Source organism: Ruditapes philippinarum, unplaced genomic scaffold, assembly GCF_026571515.1.
Source record: "Ruditapes philippinarum isolate M1 unplaced genomic scaffold, ASM2657151v2 ctg6828_1_1_1_1, whole genome shotgun sequence".
NCBI classification, from domain to species: Eukaryota; Metazoa; Mollusca; class Bivalvia; order Venerida; family Veneridae; genus Ruditapes; species Ruditapes philippinarum.
Window position 1 is genome coordinate 90,072 of NW_026852366.1, and position 24,640 is coordinate 114,711.

A 24,640-nucleotide genomic window follows, 5' to 3' on the forward strand; every position below is an offset into this window, starting at 1 on the left:
TTCTATTTTCTGTAATTTATGATTGAAATGCATTTGATGATGACGTTACATCTAGTAAGTTAATTCTAAACAACACTAGATCTCCTTTGCTCATAGACACATTTAAATATATACTACACACCCGATCACGCTTCAGATGTAGCCTTCATAATCATGATCTTTGAGTTCATTGAAAATAAAATACGTGTGGAGATGTTGGTCATACACTGCTTTTAAATAAAGTTTCAAATCAAATTTCCTCGGTGTAGAAAAAGTGTTGTTGGTACAAAAAACATAACCAAAAGTGTAATGCAGATGCCGACAACGAAGCACAGTGACTATAAAATTCGAGCCTAAAACTAGACAAAATTAAATATTGACAAACTAGAACGAATGAAAGAAATATTATTTTTAATAAATATGAATGGTTGAAATAAATGCTATTTTTTTTAATAATTATGATAATTTTCTAACTAGTTCGGAATTCAATAGTGTACTGATTTTTTTTTATCTCCGATGAAAGTTCAAATTTCTCGTTAATAAAAATAGAAAATAAATTATTTTTCAAGCTAATTATAAGCAAGCATAAATGTATACATATATTTTTTATTAATTTACTCATTACATTTATCTCGTTATTTGATTTAGTTATTTATAACATCATTAATTTTTTTCACCTCTCCTAAATTCAATGTCAGAGCCAAATGATACAATTAGTATGCCGAAGTTAAACAAATGAGAATAGAAAAAAAGAGCAGTAAGATAAATAAGAAATAAAAAACGAAAAAGAAAAGTCAAGAATACGAAAAAAACCAGAAGAAACGAGGAAAAGAACCGCAAATAAAAGAACAGACAGCGATAGTGTGAGAGACAAATAAAAAGAAAGAACGTTCAAAAAGGGAACAAATCAAGGAAAGTGAAGATGAAGAAAATGAAAAATTGTAAAACACTCACCACCATGTCATGTTATTCAATACTTTAAAATCATCGCACAAGTAATCGTCGGCCCAGTGTACCACGCCTTTTTTAACTGACCCGTCCACAAGAACTTCAAGCAATACAAAACAATACAACGGTGTCATCACCATCTTGCTTCAAAACACTCAACAGTTTAATATTTGTATATGGCAGGTTCAAGACAAAAACGTACTTTTATGAAAACAATCTTTACCCCCAATTATATATATAATGAAGTATTGACTATGTCACGTATTAGCTCTTGGGTGGTTAGTTAATAAATCTAGATAAAAAGGGTAGAGCGAAAGGTTTATGGTTTTGATTAATAAAAAGGCTACAAAAATCACTCCATACTGTTTGATATAGTGGCAGATAAAAAAATATCATCCATCTTCATCGCGACAAGAAATTATAACGAAGAACCAAGGTACGTATATCCTAGCAAACTATCCAAAGGTCTGTGTGATATTATGCTCAGTTTTGTTGTTGTCAATTTCAATTTTATTAGTATAACTAATAAATTTCAAAATCTAAACTATTATAGAACAGAACAGAATTATAATTTAGAATGGTAATAATAACGAAAAAAATCAAAACTGAATGTATTAAAAAATACAAAAAAAACTTCCTTACTTATTAAAAGTTTTCAATACTCGTATTAAAAATGAATGCTGCCGATACATTCAATTTTCTGTTGTTCTTTAAAAAGCAGCTGACATTAAAAGTGTAACTTAATAATTATCAAATACGATGAAGAAATAGGAAGAGCTAGCTACTGTAGACATAATAATTTTTATAAGTGGTAGTAGCTGACAACCGAGAGTTTTGATATTTGTCATATAATATTGTTAGATTGTTTTGGTAAATTAAAAGTTCTTTTAGTGCGAGCGTACAAATATGGCAGTACAAATATGGTGTTCGGTCCGCTTTGATAATTAAGGCAGGTTCTGAGTTTTGTGATGTCGCTCTCATTATTGTCAGTTCACTGTATTTTGGAATGAATGTGTTCATTACGTACTGAATAGGACTGCCACTATGGCAGGCTATTGTTCGAAGCATTAAAACAGACCTTTAAATCTGTTGATCTTTTAATTCATTTAAGATATCCGTCATCAAGAGTAAATGATTTGGTTTTACATTGCTATTTCAAATTTCAAAGCAATTTCCTCAGCATTGAAAAAGTGCGATGGTCGTTCGCGTGTTTTGATTTATCTTGCTGCAACACTGGCAGACAAGTAATTTAACTCTCGGTTGGTAAATATTTATTTGCCATATTTTTAACTTAAAGTTAATAGCCATTTCTTTACAAATTACCGACAACGGGAATGGACCAAAACACCACAAACATCATGTGCTTCACATCTATATTGTTTTTACAAAACTGAATGTGTAATTTATCTGATTCTCTATAATCATAAACACTTCATACTTCGCAGCCATACGTTATTTAAGGTACAATTTTAGTTCAGACAGAGATGACTTGATTCTACAATTTTCAAATTCTTCTTTGTACAGTTGGGGAAAAGACTGAAATGAAAACTTGTGAAACCCAACTGCAGTATTTTCCGAGAATGGCCAAATCATAGGCTTATAAACTATATTTCTTTGATACTGATAAAACAAATAAACAACACTAACCGGATGAAAGGATATATATATTGTTCAAAGAATTTGCTCTGAGATGGCAACATCTTCAACTTTTTTATGACACTATAGCTGTAATCATTTTAAGAGCAAAATGGATTTTATGCACTCATGTCATTTTATTTGCGACAACATACATTATGAAAATGTGTTTATATTTTTGGAAAATTAATAAATCAGAGAAAAACAGGATTCCTAAAGAAAGACCAACAAACTTGAAAATATCGCATGCTCTGTTTGATTGAGCCTGTTCATCGATGGTACTGGAAAGTGCAAGATAGTGTCGCCGCCCCTTAGCACTGCGTTAAGCAGAATTCAACATTTAACATGAACTGACAAAGTTTGGAATTTTGAAACATCCGCAGATGTGTTCATATGCAGGTAAGCATGGAACCTTGTGTTACAATTTTGTACAATTGTTACAAATAACAAGAAACTATTTTGATAGATAATTTAACTTTAATTAAAGGCTGTTCAAGGATTGCACTTTTCAAACTTTTAACCATGTCGATTGCAAAACCTGTTTGTACTCTCCGTGCGCTTTGAAACATTTGAAATAAACGTATAATATGAAATGCATCCTGTTGTCCCGACAAACATTTTAAAACGTATTTATCCTTTTATTTTAGAGCATAAAATAATATCCTATTGCAAGGACATCTATCAAAGAATGATTCATTCTTTTTGTTTAATACCTTGAAATTAATTGTTTAATTCCTTTGTACAATTACACCTTTTTTTATTAAAACGTATCTATCCGTTAGTTTTAGAACTTGAAATATATCCTTTTGTTCCGATACACATCTAGGAATTCATTAATTCTTTCATTTTGGAACTTAGAATATAATTATATCACATTGTCTCGATATACATTTTAGAACGTATTTATCCTTTCATTTTAGAACATCAAAACTATCCTTTTGTCCCGATACACATTTAAGAACGTTATACTTTCATTTTGAAAATGTTTATCTTGATGTCCCGATACATATTTTAGATTGTAGCAATCCATTTATTTTACAACTGTCCTGATATTTATTCTACAAGGACTTTATGTTTTCAGTTTAGAAAGTAAAATTATCTTATTGTCACGATACACATTTTGGAACGTACAGCTTTCCAGTTTTCTTGCTCTTTTCCAAAGGCATCTTCCGAATACGCTTGATTAGTTTCCTTAAAATAAATAAATATATTAAATAAATAAATAAGTTCAAACCGATAATGCTTTAAAAATCAAACCAATATTTCGTTTATAATAATGTATACTCGAATATGTGCTTAGGGTGGTCTTCGAATCACGATGTAATATAGGTTGCAGTTTATATCAATTTAGGTACCCAGTGGCAGTTTTCAACAATAAAAAACTATCATCAAATGCCACATTCCCAATTTATAAAGTGCTTTTAACACATGTCCAGGAAAGCAAGTAAAATATTGCAAAACTAAAATATCTATTTTTAGAAAGTATTCACCTGATTGCTCTGCTTTGTATTGTCTTCAAATCACAGCATATTATTGCAGTGAAAGCCATTTCTATTCTGTCTATGAGATATGATTTCGATGGTGTCTTGTAAAGTGATTTTACCGCTTCTGACAGTTTAGCGGATCGTCGCTTTACATATCTAAGCATTTTTCTTAAGACGGTCGGATTGGACTGGTAGGACTGTAGTACTAATATAGTCTCTTCTGCACTGAATTTAGTGCTTTCGCAGACATTGTTGTTGTATGTGGTAGTTGTAACTTGTACAGGCGTAGTTGTGGTAACTACACTTGGTGTACTTGTGGTTACTTCTGCTAAAATAAGAAACGGTGGAATATTAAAACAAACATTTCATGCCAAAGCGCATGCGCGCATGTACGCAAGCAAATTCATGGTTAAAATAATTTAAAAAAGATGTTAAAAGGAAAATTTAAGTTAGACATAAGTTATTAAATTGAATGTGAATTAACTTTTAAAAATACATGTATAACACCTACCGATTTTGCAAATCAGACGTTCAGGTTTTAGAATTTAGATAAAGATTTAATTGAAAAACACAATTGCCGTAGAGGCTAACAAAGAGACCCCAGGGTACTTTTATCATAAACTTTTTAAGTTTTCTTTAAGAGTAACAAACATTACTGAGCTTGTGTGCGAGCCACCATATTGCTTTCTTGTTCTCTTTAACTCAAGTTGTGACATCTCAAAAACAAAATTCACCCTTTCACGGAACAAAGTTGTACGAAAATAAGTATGATGAGAGTTTGCGACATTAACGATTTACTGTACTACCTGAAATTCAACTATTCATTAGGGTTAAGCAATATATTCTTGCCTTTGATAGACACTATTCCCGAAATAGATGTTTACTTTATTATGATACGTACTTGTCTCCCCTTGATAGTTATTGTAGAGGCGACCAAGTTCAGTAAGTTCAGATCGATCTTTCTTCAGAAGGCTTGCGGCTGTGGTGATGAATCCGGACTTTGTCAGCCTAGCCCTGTACCAAGCATATCTACGAACAAATTATTATTATTATTCTAATAATAATAATTATTATTATTATTATTATTATTATAATTATTATTAGTAGTAGTAGTAGTAGTAGTAGTAGTAGTAGTAGTAGTAGTAGTAGTAGTAGTAGTAAAATTAAAGCATATTATACAATTCATGTCTATTTCCTTTTTTTCGAACATTTTACAAATGAGAGGTCGGTAATACCCTCTTTTTTTAAATATTGTTCAATTGAGAGGTCGGTAAGACAATCTTAACAGTTGCCATAGGTCACCCGTGCATCAAGTGATTAAGATAGCTTAGTTTGAAGCACTTGCCCCTCGACGCTGTGAGTTCGACCCCCTGTCAGGAACGTTGGTTTGTGTCGCGTGAAGACATAAACTGGACAGACGACTGATGCTGTGACGCTCTAACATTGTTTAAATTGTTCATGTCGGAAAGAAAATGCAGGGAGAAACAATTTGCATCTATCTCTATCTGTTACGAAGTCTGAACTGTTTGACGAGATAAATGCAAACAAAATAATTACATTTGTCAAATTAATTCATATCATGTCTAAGAAATAAATATTTTACATTTGAGAAAAATGATCTTAAGATAGCATGTTAGATGCTTCGGTAATTGTTTTACCTATATATGTAGTCAGCAGCTTCAAGTCGCGGTAACATGTCTTTCATATAATTCAGTTGTTCCAACTCATACGGCGATTCGCCGCAAGCAAACTCTGTCAGCCAAATTTTTCGCCCGTATCTCTTGAACAAACTCTCCAAATACGTCATTGTTTTGTTTGCATTACACCAATACGTGTGTGTTGCGAGGTAATCAACTCGGCAGTCTTTGCAGAGTTCGAAGAACTTGTCAAACCATTCGATTTCAGTACTTCTACAGTTCTTTCCACACACTGCCGCTGATGGGCTCACTAGTGGTTTCCCTTTAGAATGCTTTTCTACCTCTTTCCATGCTGCAGCCGCTTTTTCTGGCGACATATTGGATTGCTCTACGTGATTTGGCTCATTGAAACCGAGGACGAATTCAGCCGCATCGTCAATAAAGATCTTCGTGTCACTCCAGTATCCCCAAACCATGGGGACATAGTTGTGTTTGTAGTTATCGATTGATGACTTGCAAATATTTTTCTCGTGGAAATAATCTAGACTCATTCTAAAGTCAAACCTACAAAATTACAAAAAATCTTTAAAAACATTATAATTTTATATGTATACATTCATTGCGGTATACATGTATTATATTGATTTAAAAATAGTATAATCTTTAAGCACGACTCTACATTTCCGTTTACATTCAGAAATAGAATGCTTATAATTATCATATAGTCTTACTTTATTTTTGTCTCATTCGTATACATACATTTTTGTTACATCACAAAAAGCATGCATACGGTCATTCTAATTAAGAATTTGTTGTTGTTCTTATTGAATAAGTTAGAATAATTATCTGTCGCACAATTTTTTTCAATGTTATATTTTGTAATTTTCATTATTATTGTTTAATAATAATAATAATAATAATAAAAACAATAATAATGATAAAATAATAATAATAATTATAATAATAATGATGATGATGATGATGATGATGATGATGATAATGATGATGATGATGATGATAATAATAATAATGATAATTAAGATGATCATTTTTATGATAATTCTCATTAATTAATTACATAATTAGTGTTCTTTTTTTTGCCGTTATATTACTGAACAGAATGTATTTTATTATTCTGTTACATTCTGTTCTGTCGTTATATTAATCAAAATAAACCCATGGGGGAATATAATAATTGAATAAACAAATAAAAAACACTGTAAAAATAGTACGGGAATAAGTAGTAATTTTGGTGACAAAATGTTTTTGGTACGTAGATTAATGTAATTTAGATAGCTTTACTATCTTAGATCTTCGTGGCAAGTTTATGTTTTACAAATAACGACAATACTAAAATGCTGTTACAATGTACTTAAAGGAGCATGCCTCCAGGTTTTCTTGAAATTTCATAAATTCCCAATTTCATATTCATTAATTCACAATTTTATCTTCACGAATTCACGATTTCAACTTCTTTAATTCAACTTCGTGATTTCATGAAGTTAAAATCGTGAATTCATGAAATTGAAATCATGAATTCGTGAATAAGTGAAGTGGAAATCGTGAATTCATGAAAATTTTAATTGAAATCTTGAATTCGTGAAAACGAATCGTGAATTAGTGAAAAGAATTGATGAAGGTGAAATCGTGAAAACGAATTGTTTAATAAGAGAAGATGAAATCGGGAATTCGTGAAGTTGAAATGTTAACACCGATCTTTCGTACTGTGAAAGACCGGTGGAGACGTTTCAACTACCTAGATCCGTTAATTACACAGTTTTAACTTCGTGAATTCACGTTTTCAACATACCGAAATCACGAATTCATGGTTTTAACTTCATAAATTCACCTTCACGATCTCAGCTTCATAAATACAAATACATGTTTTGAACTTCAGAATTTCAATTTCACGAATTGAAGATTTCATCTTCACTTTACAATGTTATAGTAAGTAATTAATGTATCATAGTGACATGTGTGGGATTTTAGCTTTTGGATATATATCTCTTATCATTATCCTCCATGTAAATTACAAACGTTGCATATGATTACCACTTTAAAATGTCTTGACTATCAAAACAGCAAAAAGACGTTGTAACAAAATGTTTGGTTTTAGGCAAGATTGGAAGAAGTAAATAAAAACAAAAAGATCAAAGGAGAGGGAGACAAAAAACACACAACAACAACTTAATTTAGTTATCGATTATCTTTTATTATTTAAATGAACGTTATCTCAGAATTGCGGTGTCAAAAATTCGAAAGTTAAAAGATATATAAATACATTTTAAAGATAAAATGTTTTTGATCTTTAATTTGGCACTCTCAATAACGGACAAGCAAGGAATATAATTTTATAAATGTTTCTTAACAGTTGACAGGTGAAATAGGAATATTAATGAACCTCTAGATATTATATAATTTTGATTTATTTTATCTTTCATTAATTTTTTCTTCGTTTTTGTCTTGTGTTAAGTCTGTCAAAATGCCGGTCTTAAATGATATAAAACCCTTATACTTTACACAGACGTTCACAGTGCCAGCCAGCATAGCCCAGACTTGTAATCTCCACAGTGTGGGTTCGATTCCCGTGCTGGCCAACTAAAATTACTTGTCAGTCTTTCGGATGAGGTCCCGTGTTTAAGTGCTTAAACACTTGGCACGTTAAAGAACCAGGAGAAGCTTCAGGAATTGGGAATATTTTCTGTATCTTGCCCTATCCTCTAAAATCTAAAATGACTAATACACCTCTGGAGGACTCGCCCGTATGGGCAACCGGTGGCGAGTATAAAAAAACTCAAATACGTGCACAGACGTTCACAGGTTATTTTCGAATCACCCATCCTTTAATGTTTGTTGTTTTTTTTAAGGGTAAATAAACTCGTTTTTAGAGGTCGACGAAAGGTGAAAATCGTGAAATTGGATACCACAGTTTGTTTAATCTATACCTCGGTCAATACATACAATTATACATAAATTGATACAATCAATGATAAATATAAATAAAACATCAATGTATAGTTCATTCACTCTCATCAATATTTTAAATGTCTTAAAGCGGTTGGTGTACCATGGGCACATTATTAAATAAGTATTTGAAATATTGATAAAAACAATAAATAAATAAATAAATAAATAAATAAATAATAACTTAAAATAATAATGATCGTAAATAATTACGTAAATAATTAATATATTATACTTGTGTCACACACCACCCGTGACGCTGTTGGTACAGATATAACCCATATCACATTGGTATATTATTGACTTTAACGGGTGAAATATAAGGCATATCAGTGTTCGTTTTAATAAAGTGTTTGATTCAAATCGTAATATAAACCATTTATTTAAGACACATTGTGCCCCAGAAAAGATTATTTTATTCATTAAAAAGGGTAAAAATAAGTTGTATGGCATGCTAATCACCTGAGGAAAGTAGCGTTGAATTTAAAATTACTAATTTTGTTATTAAAGTAGTAAAATAGAGACAAAGTAGTATTTTGACTTCTATACAAAATACTGAATCACTATATTTTTACTAATTGTCAAAAAAGCAAAAGAAGCAAGATGTTTCAGTGACCAGCGAGTAACGTTTTTTGAAGCTATAGCAGGACAGCAGAATAAAAGGTTTTGAGAAATTATAATAAAAGCATTTCTGGGTTTTAATCGGCTTTTAAGTTATTGGAATTAATGAAATATAATCAAAATCGATAATTGTTGAGTATATCAATAAATAATAAAAATGTCTTGAAGACTAGTAATTGTTAGTTTATTGATTTTATAACTTAATGTCTTGATTCTAGTTCATTTATTTTTTGCGGGTTTTTACATATGTTACATATCGACATTCCAGCACATAGATGTCTGTTTGGTTTCATTTTTAGGATGAAATGTACCATCGACATTCGTGTTTGCTTCTTCCAATGAATACACTTATAAGAAGCATACACCAATTTCATGTCTATTTCATAGACAGGTGATCTTCATTTGGACGTTACTTCATTTTATTTTTAAATGATGGATTAATAATCAAAATTAATTGATAATAATTATAATATTATAATTATTGAAATTGATAAAAAGGGTGATACAATAAGCATGATTATTTTTATTCAGACTGAGGTGTTCTTTAACACAGGCTTGACATTTTTAGGCGAAAAAATATGCAAAACATCAATCATTTTCAAGTTAATTGTATGCAAAAACGAATTTTTGTACACGCTATTTTACAACCACATATTTTTAAATACCAAACACCTCTTTCATTTTTTTATTGTGACTCTTAATTAATTAATTAATTAATTAATTAATTAATTAATTCATTCATTCATTCATTCATTCATTCATTCATTAATTAATTAATTAATTAATTAATTAATTCATTCATTCATTCATTCATTCATTCATTCATTCATCCATCCATCATTCATTCATTCATTCATTCATTCATTCATTCATTCATTCATTCATTCTTAGTTCGTCTGCTCGTCCGTCCAATCATTTTTCATTCTCTTAAGTTAATCATTAAAGGTTGTTGGTTAACAAAAAAGTTTTCCTCACACTGATTAATTCATACATCATAAAGGCTTACCTCATTTAATTAAAACGATGACCTCTCCTTACCTTCTACCTTAATATGATCATTTTCAAGAAAAATTACTTTATAATGGAACTTTCAAATTATATATAATTATATAAAATTAAATAAAAGAACATTACCATAATTTAGTCCGTATTTCCTTTTATATAAATCATATAAAGGGAACGGAACTTGATAAAGATGATGATATAAAAAGGAGGAAAAGAAAAAAAGATGATGATGAAAAACATGAGGAAAAAGGAATACATAACGGTAAGGACATAATTCTGTAGATGAATAAAGAAAAAGAAAAGAAGAAGATAATTAGATAAAGAAAATGGGAGAAAAGATAAATAGGAAGAAGAAGACGACACAGAGAAAAATAATTAGCAATAGAAATAGAAGAACAACAAATAGAGTAACAACAACAACAATAACAACATGACGAAAAACATGAGGACGGAAACTAAGAAAGAAATTAGACTAAACAAATTAAAGAGAAACAATAACTACAAGACAAAAACAATACTTACCACCATGTCATGTTATTCAATATTTCAAAATCATCACACATATAACTATCTGCCCAGTGTACCACGCCCTTTTTGCTTGACCCCTCCACAAGAACTACCAGCAATACAATACCGAACAATGATTTCATCGTCAACATTTTTTAATGTCTTTTAATGTTTACGTCAAGAATCAGAAAAAAAACAACAAGAGACAAACATTCACTAATTATAAAACACAATCAGTCCCCCTTATATACAAATCTTCTGTTCGATCATAATATACGTTGACGCTTGGATGATTTGTTTAAAAAAGAGGAGTGTAAATTTTGTTGTTTTGCTACATGCCTGGTTAATAAAAAACAACATAACTCATCCTGATACATCGGTAGATAAAAGATTACAATCTTAAAAGGTGTGAAAAAATGACGAATGACCAGATTACATCCTAGACAATCCAGAGGTTAAATCAGTAATCCATCACGCATGTCCCGCGCAATTTGCGCGAGACAATGGTTATTTGCCGATTGCTGCAAAAATATACGGACATGGTTTTGTATAAAAATGTGCATGTTTTTAATACTTAATATTTGTAAAATATATTATGGCAGTCATTTAAAGGAGATGTTTGGAATGTCAGATAAATGTAATTGTATGCAAAAAATGCGAAAAAAGACGTAATAACGCGAATAAAGGCGTAATAAGGCGAATAATTATAAAAAAACAATAATAATAAAACCAGTTTCAGTAGAAAGATATAAAACTAAAGTTTAGGGCCCGAATAAGTCAACCTGTTTTTTAGGTTGTGGTATTAATAAATCTTTTTTGTTGACCTAAATTTGTGATCTTGGCTTTGCTGAACAAACTGGATTTTTATTTTTTACTGTGGAAATGATGCATTGTTAATTAATTTATAGTTACATAATGATAGTTTCCTTGTTAATTTGATTGTACGCATAGTAAGGAAAGTGCATTGTATCTATTTTTCATTTACTTTAACTGTGTTTTAGAACAATAAAATAGAAGAGTGTCTTTAGTTGGGATTTTCAGTCTACTTTTGGATTAAAATAAATAAAATAAATAAACTAATTTTGATCCATTCACAAGTTTATATTAATTACTGCCTTTTTTCACAACCACATTTTTTAAAATTTCTATTCTGTAAGGGAATTATTGCTTACTAGTATCAAACTAAATATTTAATTTTGTAACAGTTAGAGTTATCTCTCTTTCAATAATTAATACAAATCAGTGACCATTTCCCTTTACCGAATAGTCACACCTTGAAACAATAGTCCTAAATAAATAAACAGAGTTTTATTATTTGTTGCATACATGGATTAAAATTACTTAAAACTGTTAACTATTAAAACGGACGCTCTCCGAAAAAATCAACTTAGAAAAAATAAAAGCATTATTATAAAGAAAACTACAGTTTGTAACATGGTAATGTATTTTTGCAGTTGAAATAGTAATTCAACAAACGAAAAATAGGTAAACTTATTTTGTTGTGTTAATGATATTATAACACATTTTTTTCTATTAAATATGCACGACCTTAAATTGTTAAAATAAATAAAAGTTATGTGAATAAATATGGTAAAACTTAAATGATCTTTTTATGATTTTAAAGGGGAAACCGGATAAATCCGCCCTATTTATCAATCAATCTTAACCACTAACTCTGATACATGATATAGTAAGATTGAAACATAATATATCTGCCCAAATAATATAACTTGTCAGACATGGATCTTATTTCACCCATACGCTTTTGATGTTTCCCTGTCCTTTTGTTTTTATTCAATTTACCTTTCTTTATGAATTGAATACATGTTTTGATTTTTCATTGTTATGAATGAATAAGTTAAACCTGTTTCAGTTTAAGGGCTAGTGACACCGGTCATTTTAATTAGTTCGCTTAAAGCCCTACTTAACGCCCCACATAATAACCGTTATTATTGCAACATTTCCAATCATGATCATTATTATAAATTATATTTAAAATATTGTATGCTATGCAGTTTCGTCTTACATATTTATAAAAGTAAAATGAATACATCTTTTGGTATGTTACACACTAAAGGTAAACACAGTTAAAACACAAAGTATCGTTAAAAAAAATAAAGTTGTTTATGAAATGACCTTGGCGAAGGATGAGAATGCTGCTTCCAAACATACCGTTAGGGCATTGTCTTACTCAAATTAGGCCTATTTAGTAAGAATTTCCTAGATTTAATGTATTTCTACAAGATGTGCTTTACCCAAGGATAATTATTATCTCATTGTATCTTTTTTGTTACATTCATGGACGGTCCCAAATTAAAAGCACGCTGTATCAAATACAAATTTAGCATGATAAGGGGTATTACCATCGGATAAAAATGTTTTGATACATGTTGTTCTCGTGATAATATTTAAAATGTCTATATGCATGTGTCGGGCACATGTTCAATTTTACGTAACGATAAAACCAACTATTGCTTTTCAAGCGTGTTTAACGCGATATGATATTGTCTAGGGTGTTCATGTTCCTTATAGACTTTTTCCATGGCCAAATTCATTATTATCTTTGTACTTATCATATATGTTAATCAATGTTTCTTTATCTTTTACTTGTAACAATTATTATTCAATATGAATATTGGTGGCATATGCATTATCATTGCACTATTGGCAATTAATATCACACGTGAGTTTATTTCCTTTACTTTGTTGTGCATTCATGCTTTTATTACAATAAATCATGCACGAAATACAAGAAATTCATAACGCGGTTATCTATCCGGACTTGGGCTTATTGATAATGATTTTTAAGATCACATTGAAAGCCGCAAGAATTTATACCTGTCACAGTGCATTCGGATCAAATGAGCACACGAACGCTTCAGAGTTGAACTGCTTGGTTGCCTGACCGACCTTAAATTAATTGACGATAAAACGGTAAACTCTAGTATCTTTGAAAACGTACGTTTTGTTGTTTGGTGCCATGCTGATGATCTGTCAATATCTATCAAATATTACATACACTTTAATTCTTTAGAAGCTGCTAAATGTCATGTCCCTGGACTCTTAGCACTATGTAAAAACATTTAAAATATATTGCAAGTCAAAGGAGGGGGTGCTTGAGGTGGAGACATTTTTGCATTTTTAAAAGAACAATTAAGGGTCAACAATGATATTATAGTTTGCAGTTTGAATACAAAAAAATGTTGTTTTTTTCTTCTTCTTTCTCTGCAAATTATGCAAAATTCTCTATCTAAAGATGTGTATATTTCTGCTTATTTCATATTATAATTATATTATTGTCTTATTAAACCTTCGGAACCTGTTAATCAAGAAATTATACTATTTGCTAACTATGCCTCACAATTGCTTATTTTCATATGCTTCATTTTTGGGGGTGCTCTGATGCAGTTCAAAAACGTTGATCGTACGCTGTATATCTGAATCATCATATTGTAATTTGCATTTTGTGCAACAGTACAGTTAAAATAGTTAATATAGTTAAATGTTGTGAATGGAATTAGGTTATCACATTGTTTAAATAGTGCTACTTTTATAAACAAAAAGGTATTTCAAACTCAACGCTTATATTTCAGGTGATAAGAATCTAACATGTTCTAAATCTATAACATGTACTTCAACTCTCTTAAAAGTAAAGATAACTGATTTCTTAGTCAAAGTTTCCCTTTAAATCTTTGTTTATATTTTTCACCAGTATCAAAGTCTTGTAACTGGCCAACAGATAACAGAGAAATCAATAATATTACCATCGTCTTCTAACGATGCTTCAAGGAATAACAGCAGGCGTGTCAGTATAACTGATATAGCAGAAACGCAGATCTTAGATATCAACAGTAATAACAATGTATTATCGCCATTTAATAGTTTTGATACATCAACGAAAACCGGAAGTTATGCAGATGGCATGATGGTATCTCCTGTTTCTGAGATGTCACTTCCCGTTTCCCCCTCAGATAGTGTAATAACGTGATGCAAATCGGCCACATTGAATAAATGAAGGTTTTTTACTGTCATTTGCGTACATTTTTCACAAACACATCTGTTTATATTATTTAAGGAAATAAATGCGTTATCAACAACAAATATGTTATTGTTTAACATAGTTACTTCTCTTTCAAAATCTAGCAAATATGTAACCTTTGCACTTTACCGTAGATTTACGCTAAAGACCAATACTTGTGTTTGAAGATTCATAAATGTACAAATAAACGCATACAAATAGTTTAAATAAAGGTAATAGTACAATTTGAAAGTTAAGAAATTAACGGAAGTCAACAAGATAATAAAATCAAATTTTCTTGTAGTTTTGCAGTGGTTACATAGAAGACAACAAGTGTTTACTAAAAACGAAGACAGAAGAAAAATTGTGTTGTGCACATGTGTGTACATGCTAACACATTTCGAATAGTGCATAACTTTGTAAAACCAAAAAAAATTGTTATCAGTCAATGCACACAATATATTAAATCTTTGTTAGATTTTCGGACAGTTCCGTGAGATTTACGCACTAAGATACGATTTTATTCAATTTGTGTCTCTGAAATAATTACACCGAGCGTTATAGCGCAATAGGATAAACTACAGGTTTATAATTTCTAAATATTATAAGATCGAAACCGCGTAGGTCCATGTTTTTTATGCTCAATATCATTGAAACTATGGCTGATTTGTGTGTTGTTCGTTTACTATAAATATGTTTTTGCACTTATTTTGGTAAAATACACTTTTTAAATAACATGGTTTAATAAAGAAAAATAATATTTCAAATTTATTTGGATTAGAAACAAGAAAATTAATGTAATTTCAATGTCGTAAAACACAATATAAATCGAGACAGAATAGTGTTTCGATGTTTCTTCATATCCGTGTAGACATATTTGCAAATAACCGACCAAATCCATCAATCTATAGTGTACAAATTAGGAACTGTAGGGGTCGTAATACAGACTTCTCATATATTAGGTAATCACTTTACTGTCTATGCTATGCGGATGTGCCGACGACATATACATTAAGCTGGTGTGACTTTTAAAAAAGAATAGTTATAATCGTATTAAGTCTAAAACTACACGGACAGAGCCGAAGTGGGATCGCATATTTAAATGAATGCTATAATGTATTCAGCATTGGCAGGTCAATAAAATCAGACTATATGTATGAATGAATGCAATAAAACACCTGAATGAATTTTATGATTCTAAAATTGAAACCCTTTACATCAATTAGTAAAACTGTATGATATGGCAAGATTGAAACCTAATATATCCGCCTTTATATTACACGCGTGTTCTTTTGTAATAAGCATTTCATGTGTCCTAAATCTATTACGTAAACGCTATAAATAACATGTTTGCCTATAAATTTTCATTCACTCATTTCTTAGGTATAGGTTGCATTAAAATGTTTTATACTTTCTTTCCCAGTATCAAAGTCTTGCAGCTGGCCAACTGCCTTTAGAAATACAATATGGCACGACAGCAACCGTGGTGAGGTGACATTTACAGATACGACACTGAGTGGCTGGGGCGCAACAGCTCAAGGGGGGACAACAATAGATTCATGGGAATGCTACAGTGTAAATGAAACTTCGTCTACTACATTAACACTTTTACTGAAGTAGGCTTTTCCTAAAATAACTTATCTTAATCAGTGTTCTGTTTAATATACAATTTCGAGGCCCAAACATTCATCTAACCGAAAAGTTAATATTTCACAATTGTTTAACTTATCAGCTTGAATATGTAGCAATTTAATTGCTTAAACATAAAAAACGGAGCAAGTAAACTATGATGCGTTGTTAAATAAGTTGTAAATCCTGAATTAAGGCGTTTTCAACTATAACATAGCTAAATTGTAACAGTATAAAATAAAACTATATTTAAAAATGATGACAGTCCATGGCTGATTTTCAAAATAATATAAGACTGAAAAACCACTGCTTAAGTTGAATTTTTCACAATCCTTGTGCTGTGTTTTGACCGGTGCCGTTGTTAAAAAAGAATACCCGTAAAGAATACTTAAGATACAAGTACGATTATAATCTTTGATGTTGAAGTTCCTCCATGTATAAAACGAATTGCGTTGTTTCAGAGCAACCACAACTTTTGAATTATGGAGAATGCATTATGTCGCATATGCGTGTTTGCAGATGGAAGAGTTTTCGGAGCAGGGTTACAGGTACTACCAGATGTCTGGTAAGTAATTCATTGTGAATAGTATGTTTCTAAAGCAAGTAAGGCTTTATGACTTCAGTGTGCCAAGTACCAATTGTTTTACGAATAAATAAATGTATATATATGATACATTTATTTTCCGTTGACATCATAATGTACGTCTATTTTTTTTTACAGAAGAAGACCAAAGAATGAGTTATGACCGTCTCCCTGTGTCAGAATCGAGTACATATCTAATTAACCCACCAACAGAAAACCGTCTTTGTTTGTCGTCAGATGACACCAATGCGCCATCTACAGAGGAATATCATGTCATCATAAGAAATGGTACATTTTATTATTTAAAAGGTTATTTTATGACTATTCAAAGGTCGACACAACCCTTTTGACGGTCAATATATATAAATTGGAGGATCAAGTTATGCAACTTTGAAGATCAATTCATTTACAAATACACTTTAAAAGTTAATGTATGCTTAGGTAAAGGCCAATTTATACAATTTGAAAGTCATTTTCACTTTTATGATCAAAGTGAATTAACATACTGTTGGCCTTGTATTATTATTTATCTACACTGTTGGATAGATCTTTTGACATTTTGCTAGCTTACCTTAATTGAATTTATACAATAACTTTTTTATAGTGAGTGAGCTATAATTGTTGAGTTACAACTGTTTGATATTTAACCTTTGAAGGACTAAAATAAGAAAAGTATCAAAATGACAGACAAACAAAAAACAAATCCCAAATACCATTTCGATCTCTATAAATAGCTTCATGATAAAGAAAGAAAAAAATGTTGCTTTGGGAGAGTTTTATTTTTGTAGTACGATAAAAATTCTGTTCATGTTCGTGTTATATGTGACATTATTATCTTAAAACATTTTGCAGATAAAACAGAAGCTGCTAGTCGTGCTTGTCCTAGTGAATATATAAGATCACACAAATACATTGTGGCTGACACGAAAACAGAATATTGTGACTCTGGTGATAGTTCTTGGAGCGTTTGCTCTAGCAGCGACACAATGATGTTCAATTATACACTTTGTTCAAAAATACTTGCTTACTCGGGTAAAGTATAGCCATCTGGCCAAATTATATATTACAAAATGAAAGGGGGTGTCTGCATCCAAGTAATAAAGTAAGTTCGAACCAAGATACTCTTCAAAGATGTTGGTTTGAATTCCACCAGGGACTTTGGATTCTATCACATGAGGAGACTATCTAGCTAGATAACGAAAGTCAGCGGTTCTACTCAAAACTGACTCATGCATGAAATAATTTACCGAGGGGTACCTAAGGTCTATCTCAGCCAACAAAACTGAATATTCACCATATTTCTTTAACAGTATCGGTATTTCATAAAACCCAAAATCAAACAAAAGAAAAAATCACGACAGAGTTAATTTGTAAAAATAAAATGTCAATTGATGAAAGTAACTGATATTATTTTAATATTTTTGCATTTATTGAATAACAAACAGACACATGTGTGAAAGGCAAAAAGAGTGTCTGAACTTTATGATGATGATAATAATAAACAAACGTTTTCAAGTTAAATGTATGTCTAAATTGCAAATTTGTTGAAAAGGGGAATAATGCATCCTCTCTCGCAAAACGATATGCAGGTTAAAAAATAAGTATCCATAATAGATCAACTAAAACTACAACTACATTGTCTTATATTAAAATTTCAGATCAAGGCATTGTGAACTGTGTTTTTGACATGGTAGATGGAAATAACACACATGTTACGGTCATGACAAAGGAAATAACAAGTAGCCAACGGTTTACTTGCTTCGTAAGCTAACTTTTAAAAATATATTACATTGTTTAGAATTGGGACATCTGTTATTTTAAAGCTTACTTTGACCAAAATTAATAGAAGATATCCCTTGCTATTTAGATACATAACATCTAAATCATTTAATATTCACGTATTCAAAAATATCTTTCTTCTTTAGTTTAATTATTAACGTAACTATAACATTAATTTGATATACCTTGTTTAAAGTTGTGCTACCTTCTACGTTTTCAATTTTTGTAAGAGTGCATGTTGACATTTATATATATAGTTATACTGTAGAGTGGTATGATATTCCAGTTATTTGATTTCACAACAAACACATGACCAATAAAGAGAATGATGCTTCAAGTCAATGTTGCAAAACAATGATGTCAGTTATATACCATATTTGCAAACACACAGCCTAACAGCTTCGTCACATATAAACAGCTTTGTTACATATATGTGACCAATAAAGAGAATGATGCTTCAAAAGTCAATGTTGCAAAACAATGATGTTAATGACAATACCATATTTGCAAACACACAGCCTAACAGCTTCGTCACATATGAACAGATTTGTCACATATATGTGACATAAGATATACTTAATGTCGTCGAATATCCGCTCATTGTTGGACAATAAACGCTAGTAATTAGGGAATGGTCCGTGACTCTGCAAAGTCCTTTTAATGCAGTGCTTTTATTTATCTTGCGTCTCATTTCTATCACGTTAAGGTCGAAGGCTTTAGCAGTACGTCCATCGCGCTGATATTGTTTTCGCTTAGAAACATTTCTGTTCCTATCGCTGTATAATAATTGATATGATATGCTGCAGCAACAACAACCCCGTGTTGATCCTAATCATAAGTGTTAACCTGATTTGTTGCAATTCGTGCTCTTCATATTGCAATTATTGAAAACAATGTTAGACAACAGTCTTTCTGCCGATTCTTTGCCATGAAGCATACCATTATGCTTGAGTTGGCGAGTCTACCTCAATGTTATGCACAACTTTATGTCACATCCTTGTGAAACCCCACTAGACTTTGATCTACAGTCTGGTTAAGCATGTATATGCAATACAATGATAATTATCACTATCACCATCAGTTTACAATATTTACATTTCACACACAATCGTATACGTTGTGTATTGATTGAACATTTCAACACGATCTAGAAAATATGGACGTATCATTTTACACTATGTAACCATGCATACTTACAAGATATTGCTGTGTGTCTATTTTAAACGAAGGTATCTCATTTGGCTCAAAATGGAACTCTGTACGTTTCACAGCATCCTGGAAGTTGTGCTAAATCGCAGTCGCCTTTTGATGTACCATCATCTGGACTGAAAATGGTATTAAATGACAAAGGTAAATGAAATATTTTTGGATTAATTTTAGCTCCACTGTTTGAAAAAAAATAGGTAGAACACTCTTCCGCTGTGGCGTCGGTCCACGTTAATGTCGGCGTTGGAACCTTTAGGTTCATTTAACTTTAATACCAAATTGCATAATGTTATGAAATTCAAATTTCATTACTTGTTTATGATCTTGTGATACAATATCTATGATTTAGTCGCGCTGATTAACCGTTTTGTTAAGGTCAATTTCTCTAAAATTATCAAAGATATTTACTTAAAACATTTAATTCTTGCTCACTTTTAGAATTTGATGCATTACTAAAGATCAAAGATCACATAACACTAAAAGAGCATTTTTAAAAAAAATCTTATTCCTGCGAAACATTTTATCAAAATAATATTCCCTTTCCTTTTTTTTAACCGTACTATCAAGTACTTAGAAAAATTAGGCGCACTACTCCTCAGATAGATCTTGTCTAAATCAATTGAAAAAATTGGCCCCTTATAGACGGTCTATTAGTTATGAATTGTTAGATTGATAGTTTTTAGCTCATTTGTCACAAAGTGACATGGTGAGCTTTTGTGATCGCTTTTCGTTCGTCTTCCGTCCGTCGTCCATCCGTAAACTTTTACTTTAAACAACATCTCCCCATAAACCGCTATGCTAATTTCATCCAAACTTCACAGGAATGTTCCTTTGGTAGTCAACTTTAAAAATTGTTCAAAGAATTTTATTCTAAGCAGAACTCTGGTTGCCATGGCGACCGAAAGAAAAAAACTTAAAATATTGTCTTTAAGAAAACCGAAACAGCTAGAGCTTAAATATTTGACAAAGAACATCATCTAGTCAGTGTCTACCAAGTTTGTTAAAAAAATGCCCTGGGGCCAAAATTGATTTCGCCTCGGGGGTCATTGATTTTCCTTTTTTGTTTAAAGTAAAAACTTTAAACAATCTTCTTTTAAAAACCCTAAGAGCTAGAGCTAAGATATTTCGCGTGAAACATCTTCTTATAGTTGTCTACCAAGTTTGTTCAAATAAGTGCTCAGGGGTTAAAATTGGCCCCGCCCCGGAGATCATTGTTTTTCCTTATATGTATATAGTAAAACCTTAAAAAAATCTTTTAAAAAGCCCAAATAGCTAGAGTTTAGATATTAAGCATGAACTATCTTCTAGTGAGTGACTACCAAGTTTGTTAAAATAATTGCCAAGGGGACAAAATTGGCCCCGCCCAGATGGGGGAGGGGTCATTGTTTTTCCCTATATATGTATAGTAAAAATTAAAAAAAAATATTCTTACAGCTAGAGCTTAGATATTTATCATGAAACATCTTCAAATGGGTGTCTACAAAGTTTGTTCAAATAAAAGCCCTTGGATTAAAATTGGCACCACCCCAAGGGCCTATATACATGTACAGGTGTGCGATTTCAGGGCCGTCATGGCCCGCTTGTTTATATATTATGTAAAACAAATCCACGGAAATATTACAAATGGACATTGTTTGTAAGAGTAACATACATGATCCGATATGGAATATTTGCATTACGCAGATAATAAAAAGTTCTAAAACAAAATAATGTTATTAATGATATGAATTTTATAATATTAGATCACGTAAAACTCGCACCAGTGCGAGTGTTATTTAAGCTTGACTATTTAAAAAATAATGAGAACTATCGTACACACTTCGGCATCGGTCACACTCTGCACATTGGTATCTCTATAATACTAAAGTGAACGGGTTGAAATTTCTTACACGTTTTTGAGAGTCTTATAGGAGGCCAATGTCCAAGGCCAAAAACTCTAACGTGGATGTTGACAGAACTATGGCTCTCTTTGAACTTAGAAAAATTCTTCATTTTTACTGTCAAGCACTGTGGTTAGTGGAGGACGTTGTCCTTTTGCATAAACTTACATCTCCTGTTAGAAAGTATTATGTTAACTTATATCATAAACCACATATAAATGATGATTAGTTTTAATCGTCAATATCTACTATAATATCTACTAAAATATTAGATAATTATTTCTATTTCATCAATATCAAAACAAGCTTAACTATACTTTGCAGAAAAAGATGTGAATTAAACATACTACTGTGCTTACTTCTTCTTATTTCTCTTTTTCAGAGCTGTGCGGTATGTAGATTAATAGTTTTCTCCATTTCTAAAATAACATAGATAATTTGAGACATTTTAGATAATAAATCATTATATTGTTTTTGTAGGAAACGCATAACTTAACTTTTTGTAAATTTTTGTGTAATGTAAGAAGCATTTCGGATATCTGATTGTTCCAGAAAAAGAGAATTTATCATGATAATAATTGTTGTGATGTACTGATTGTGCCCTATATGGATAAATTGTTGTCCTGTTTTCTATAATTATATATATTTTTTAATTTGTAAATTGCGTTTTTTAGAAGAAACTACAACCTCTACAACATCTACAACTTCTACAACTACGTCAACCACTACGTCTACAACTACGTCAACCACAACGTCTACGACATCGACCACATCTACAACATCTACAACCTCCACAACATCTCCAACAACGTCCACTTCTACTACTTCTACTTCTCCACCAACAACCACTACTACCGTCCCTACAACAGCTTCGACTTCACCAACAACTTCGTCAACGACAACAACGACGACACCTACTACCACCACAACTACCACTACTCGAACAACTACAACTCAAAAACCAGCGGCTGGTAGTAAAACCACACTTTACCTAGCCATTGCCATAGGCTGTGTTGCCGTGATATTGCTAGTTTGTCTAATCATCATCTCAGTTAAGATGTTTTGCTGTAGAAAACCTCCTCCTCGACCGAAAACACGTATGACCATTTTCTCTAATTTCTCTCTGTTTAAATTTTCTTTTCCAGACTTTTGTACTTCCATTCCTAGGTTGGATTTAAGATCATACCGACAAAGTCATAAGCCGGTTTACAAGATTTACTTCTTTGTATAATATTTTTTGGCTCGAATAAGCATATGAGTAGAAACAATAACCTGCCCATATAATGAAACCGAAAGTACATCTTGGAATTAGAGTAAAACAGCAGTGGCACACAGAAAGAGATACAAGACCTTATATATCCCACCACTAAGACCCATATTTATTTCTCGCTGTTGACTCAAACGGCACAGAAGTGGTCATAGGGCATCATTCAGGTTTTTGTATTTGAGATAGATTTCAGGGGCCACCCAATGTATTATTTCCGGTACAACCGGATATCCAAGTAGAATCATGATGAGTCTTAATAAAAAAGATACGCTGAAGTATTTTTAAATTATTGAACATGACAATAGAATAGTTGATATACTTCAACTTCATACTTTGTACATTGTATTACATAGAATAGTGTGCCCTCGGTGAATTATTTCAGACACGAGTTGGCACTTGAGTAGAATCAATGCCGTTTCTTTGCTGGCTGAAGTATTTGTTGTCATTTGAACAAACGGGCGCTAGTGGTTTGAAGTCGAGTGCCTTTTTACCCTATTTTTTTATGATTGTTAAAAAATACGAATGTTTTCATAAAATGACTATATGCGTTATTTTTACAGCGGTTTCAACAATAGAAGGGACGTCACATAAGACATCAGGGTATGGAGTTGTGCCTTGGGGATTTACCAGAGCACCACGGGAAACAACGATCATAGAAGATGTGGATCAAGAAAGCGAAGGCAAAGATTCCTGGCAGGCCCAAAAACGAAGTTCTTTCCCTAAGGAACAAATTAATCAACACAATGCTGCTTATCATAGAAAGTCTTCCGTAAATTTACCATCTTGGCAGGAAGGACAGGGGTCTGTTTTCATGCAACCAGAATCAACGCCTGCAAAAGGTATGTCTCTTCCATTAAAACCAGAGTCAATGTACGAAGCTCGTCCAGCATTACCAAGAGAGAATACAAAGACAGTTCCAGTATTCGATGATATAATAATGGATGAAAATGTGAATTTTGCTTTACGGTATTCTTCAAGGATGAAGGACGTCAAGAAAGAGTGGTATGAACGACGGAATTCTGGGACGACTTCCTCTATGATTACAGAGAAATCAATAATTTTACCACCGTCTTCTAACGATGCTTCAAGGAATAACAGCAGGCGTGTCAGTATAACTGATATAGCAGAAACGCAGATCCTAGATATCAACAGTAATAACAATGTGTTATCACCATTTAATAGTTTTGATACATCAACGAAAACCGGAAGTTATGCAGATGGCATGATGATATCCCCTGTTTCTGAGATGTCACTTCCCGTTTCCCCATCAGATAGTGTAATAACGTGATACAAATCGGCTACATTGAATAAATGACGTTTTTAATGTCATTTGCGTACATTTTTCACAAACACATCTGTTTATATTATATAAGGAAATTAATGCGTTATCAACAATAAACATCTAAATGTTTAACATACCCTGTAGTTACTTTTCTTTCAAAAACAACATGAAGGAAGCAAATATGTAACTTTTGCACTTTACCGGAGATTCAAGCTA

At 31.6% G+C, this 24,640-nt stretch overlaps 3 protein-coding genes and 1 long non-coding RNA gene across 4 annotated transcripts; 3 read left to right on the top strand and 1 right to left on the bottom strand.

The window, feature by feature from the left end:
• Positions 1 to 4,876: 4,876 nt before the first annotated feature.
• LOC132758271 (uncharacterized) lies at positions 4,877 to 11,134 on the bottom strand. The gene is made up of 3 exons (XM_060749836.1): positions 10,796 to 11,134; positions 5,705 to 6,247; positions 4,877 to 5,075 (listed from the first exon to the last, which is right to left on the bottom strand). Exons 1-3 carry the CDS (start codon positions 10,930 to 10,932, stop codon positions 4,877 to 4,879), a joined length of 879 nt encoding a protein of 292 aa, XP_060605819.1. The 5' UTR covers positions 10,933 to 11,134.
• A 2,201-nt stretch (positions 11,135 to 13,335) lies between these two features.
• Positions 13,336 to 17,360, top strand: LOC132758280 (uncharacterized). The gene is made up of 4 exons (XM_060749848.1): positions 13,336 to 13,463; positions 16,222 to 16,414; positions 16,889 to 16,992; positions 17,149 to 17,360. Exons 1-4 carry the CDS (start codon positions 13,409 to 13,411, stop codon positions 17,358 to 17,360), a joined length of 564 nt encoding a protein of 187 aa, XP_060605831.1. The 5' UTR covers positions 13,336 to 13,408.
• Positions 17,361 to 17,867: 507 nt separating this feature from the next.
• LOC132758175 (uncharacterized) lies at positions 17,868 to 20,139 on the top strand. Its single transcript, XR_009629545.1, has 3 exons — positions 17,868 to 18,042; positions 18,669 to 18,772; positions 20,019 to 20,139. It is a non-coding gene; the product is annotated as an uncharacterized LOC132758175 (long non-coding RNA).
• Positions 20,140 to 21,618: 1,479 nt separating this feature from the next.
• On the top strand, positions 21,619 to 24,632 carry LOC132758290 (mucin-2-like). Its single transcript, XM_060749860.1, has 4 exons — positions 21,619 to 21,637; positions 22,258 to 22,266; positions 22,550 to 22,972; positions 23,703 to 24,632. Exons 1-4 carry the CDS (start codon positions 21,619 to 21,621, stop codon positions 24,428 to 24,430), a joined length of 1,179 nt encoding a protein of 392 aa, XP_060605843.1. The 3' UTR covers positions 24,431 to 24,632.
• The last annotated feature ends 8 nt before the right edge of the window (positions 24,633 to 24,640 follow it).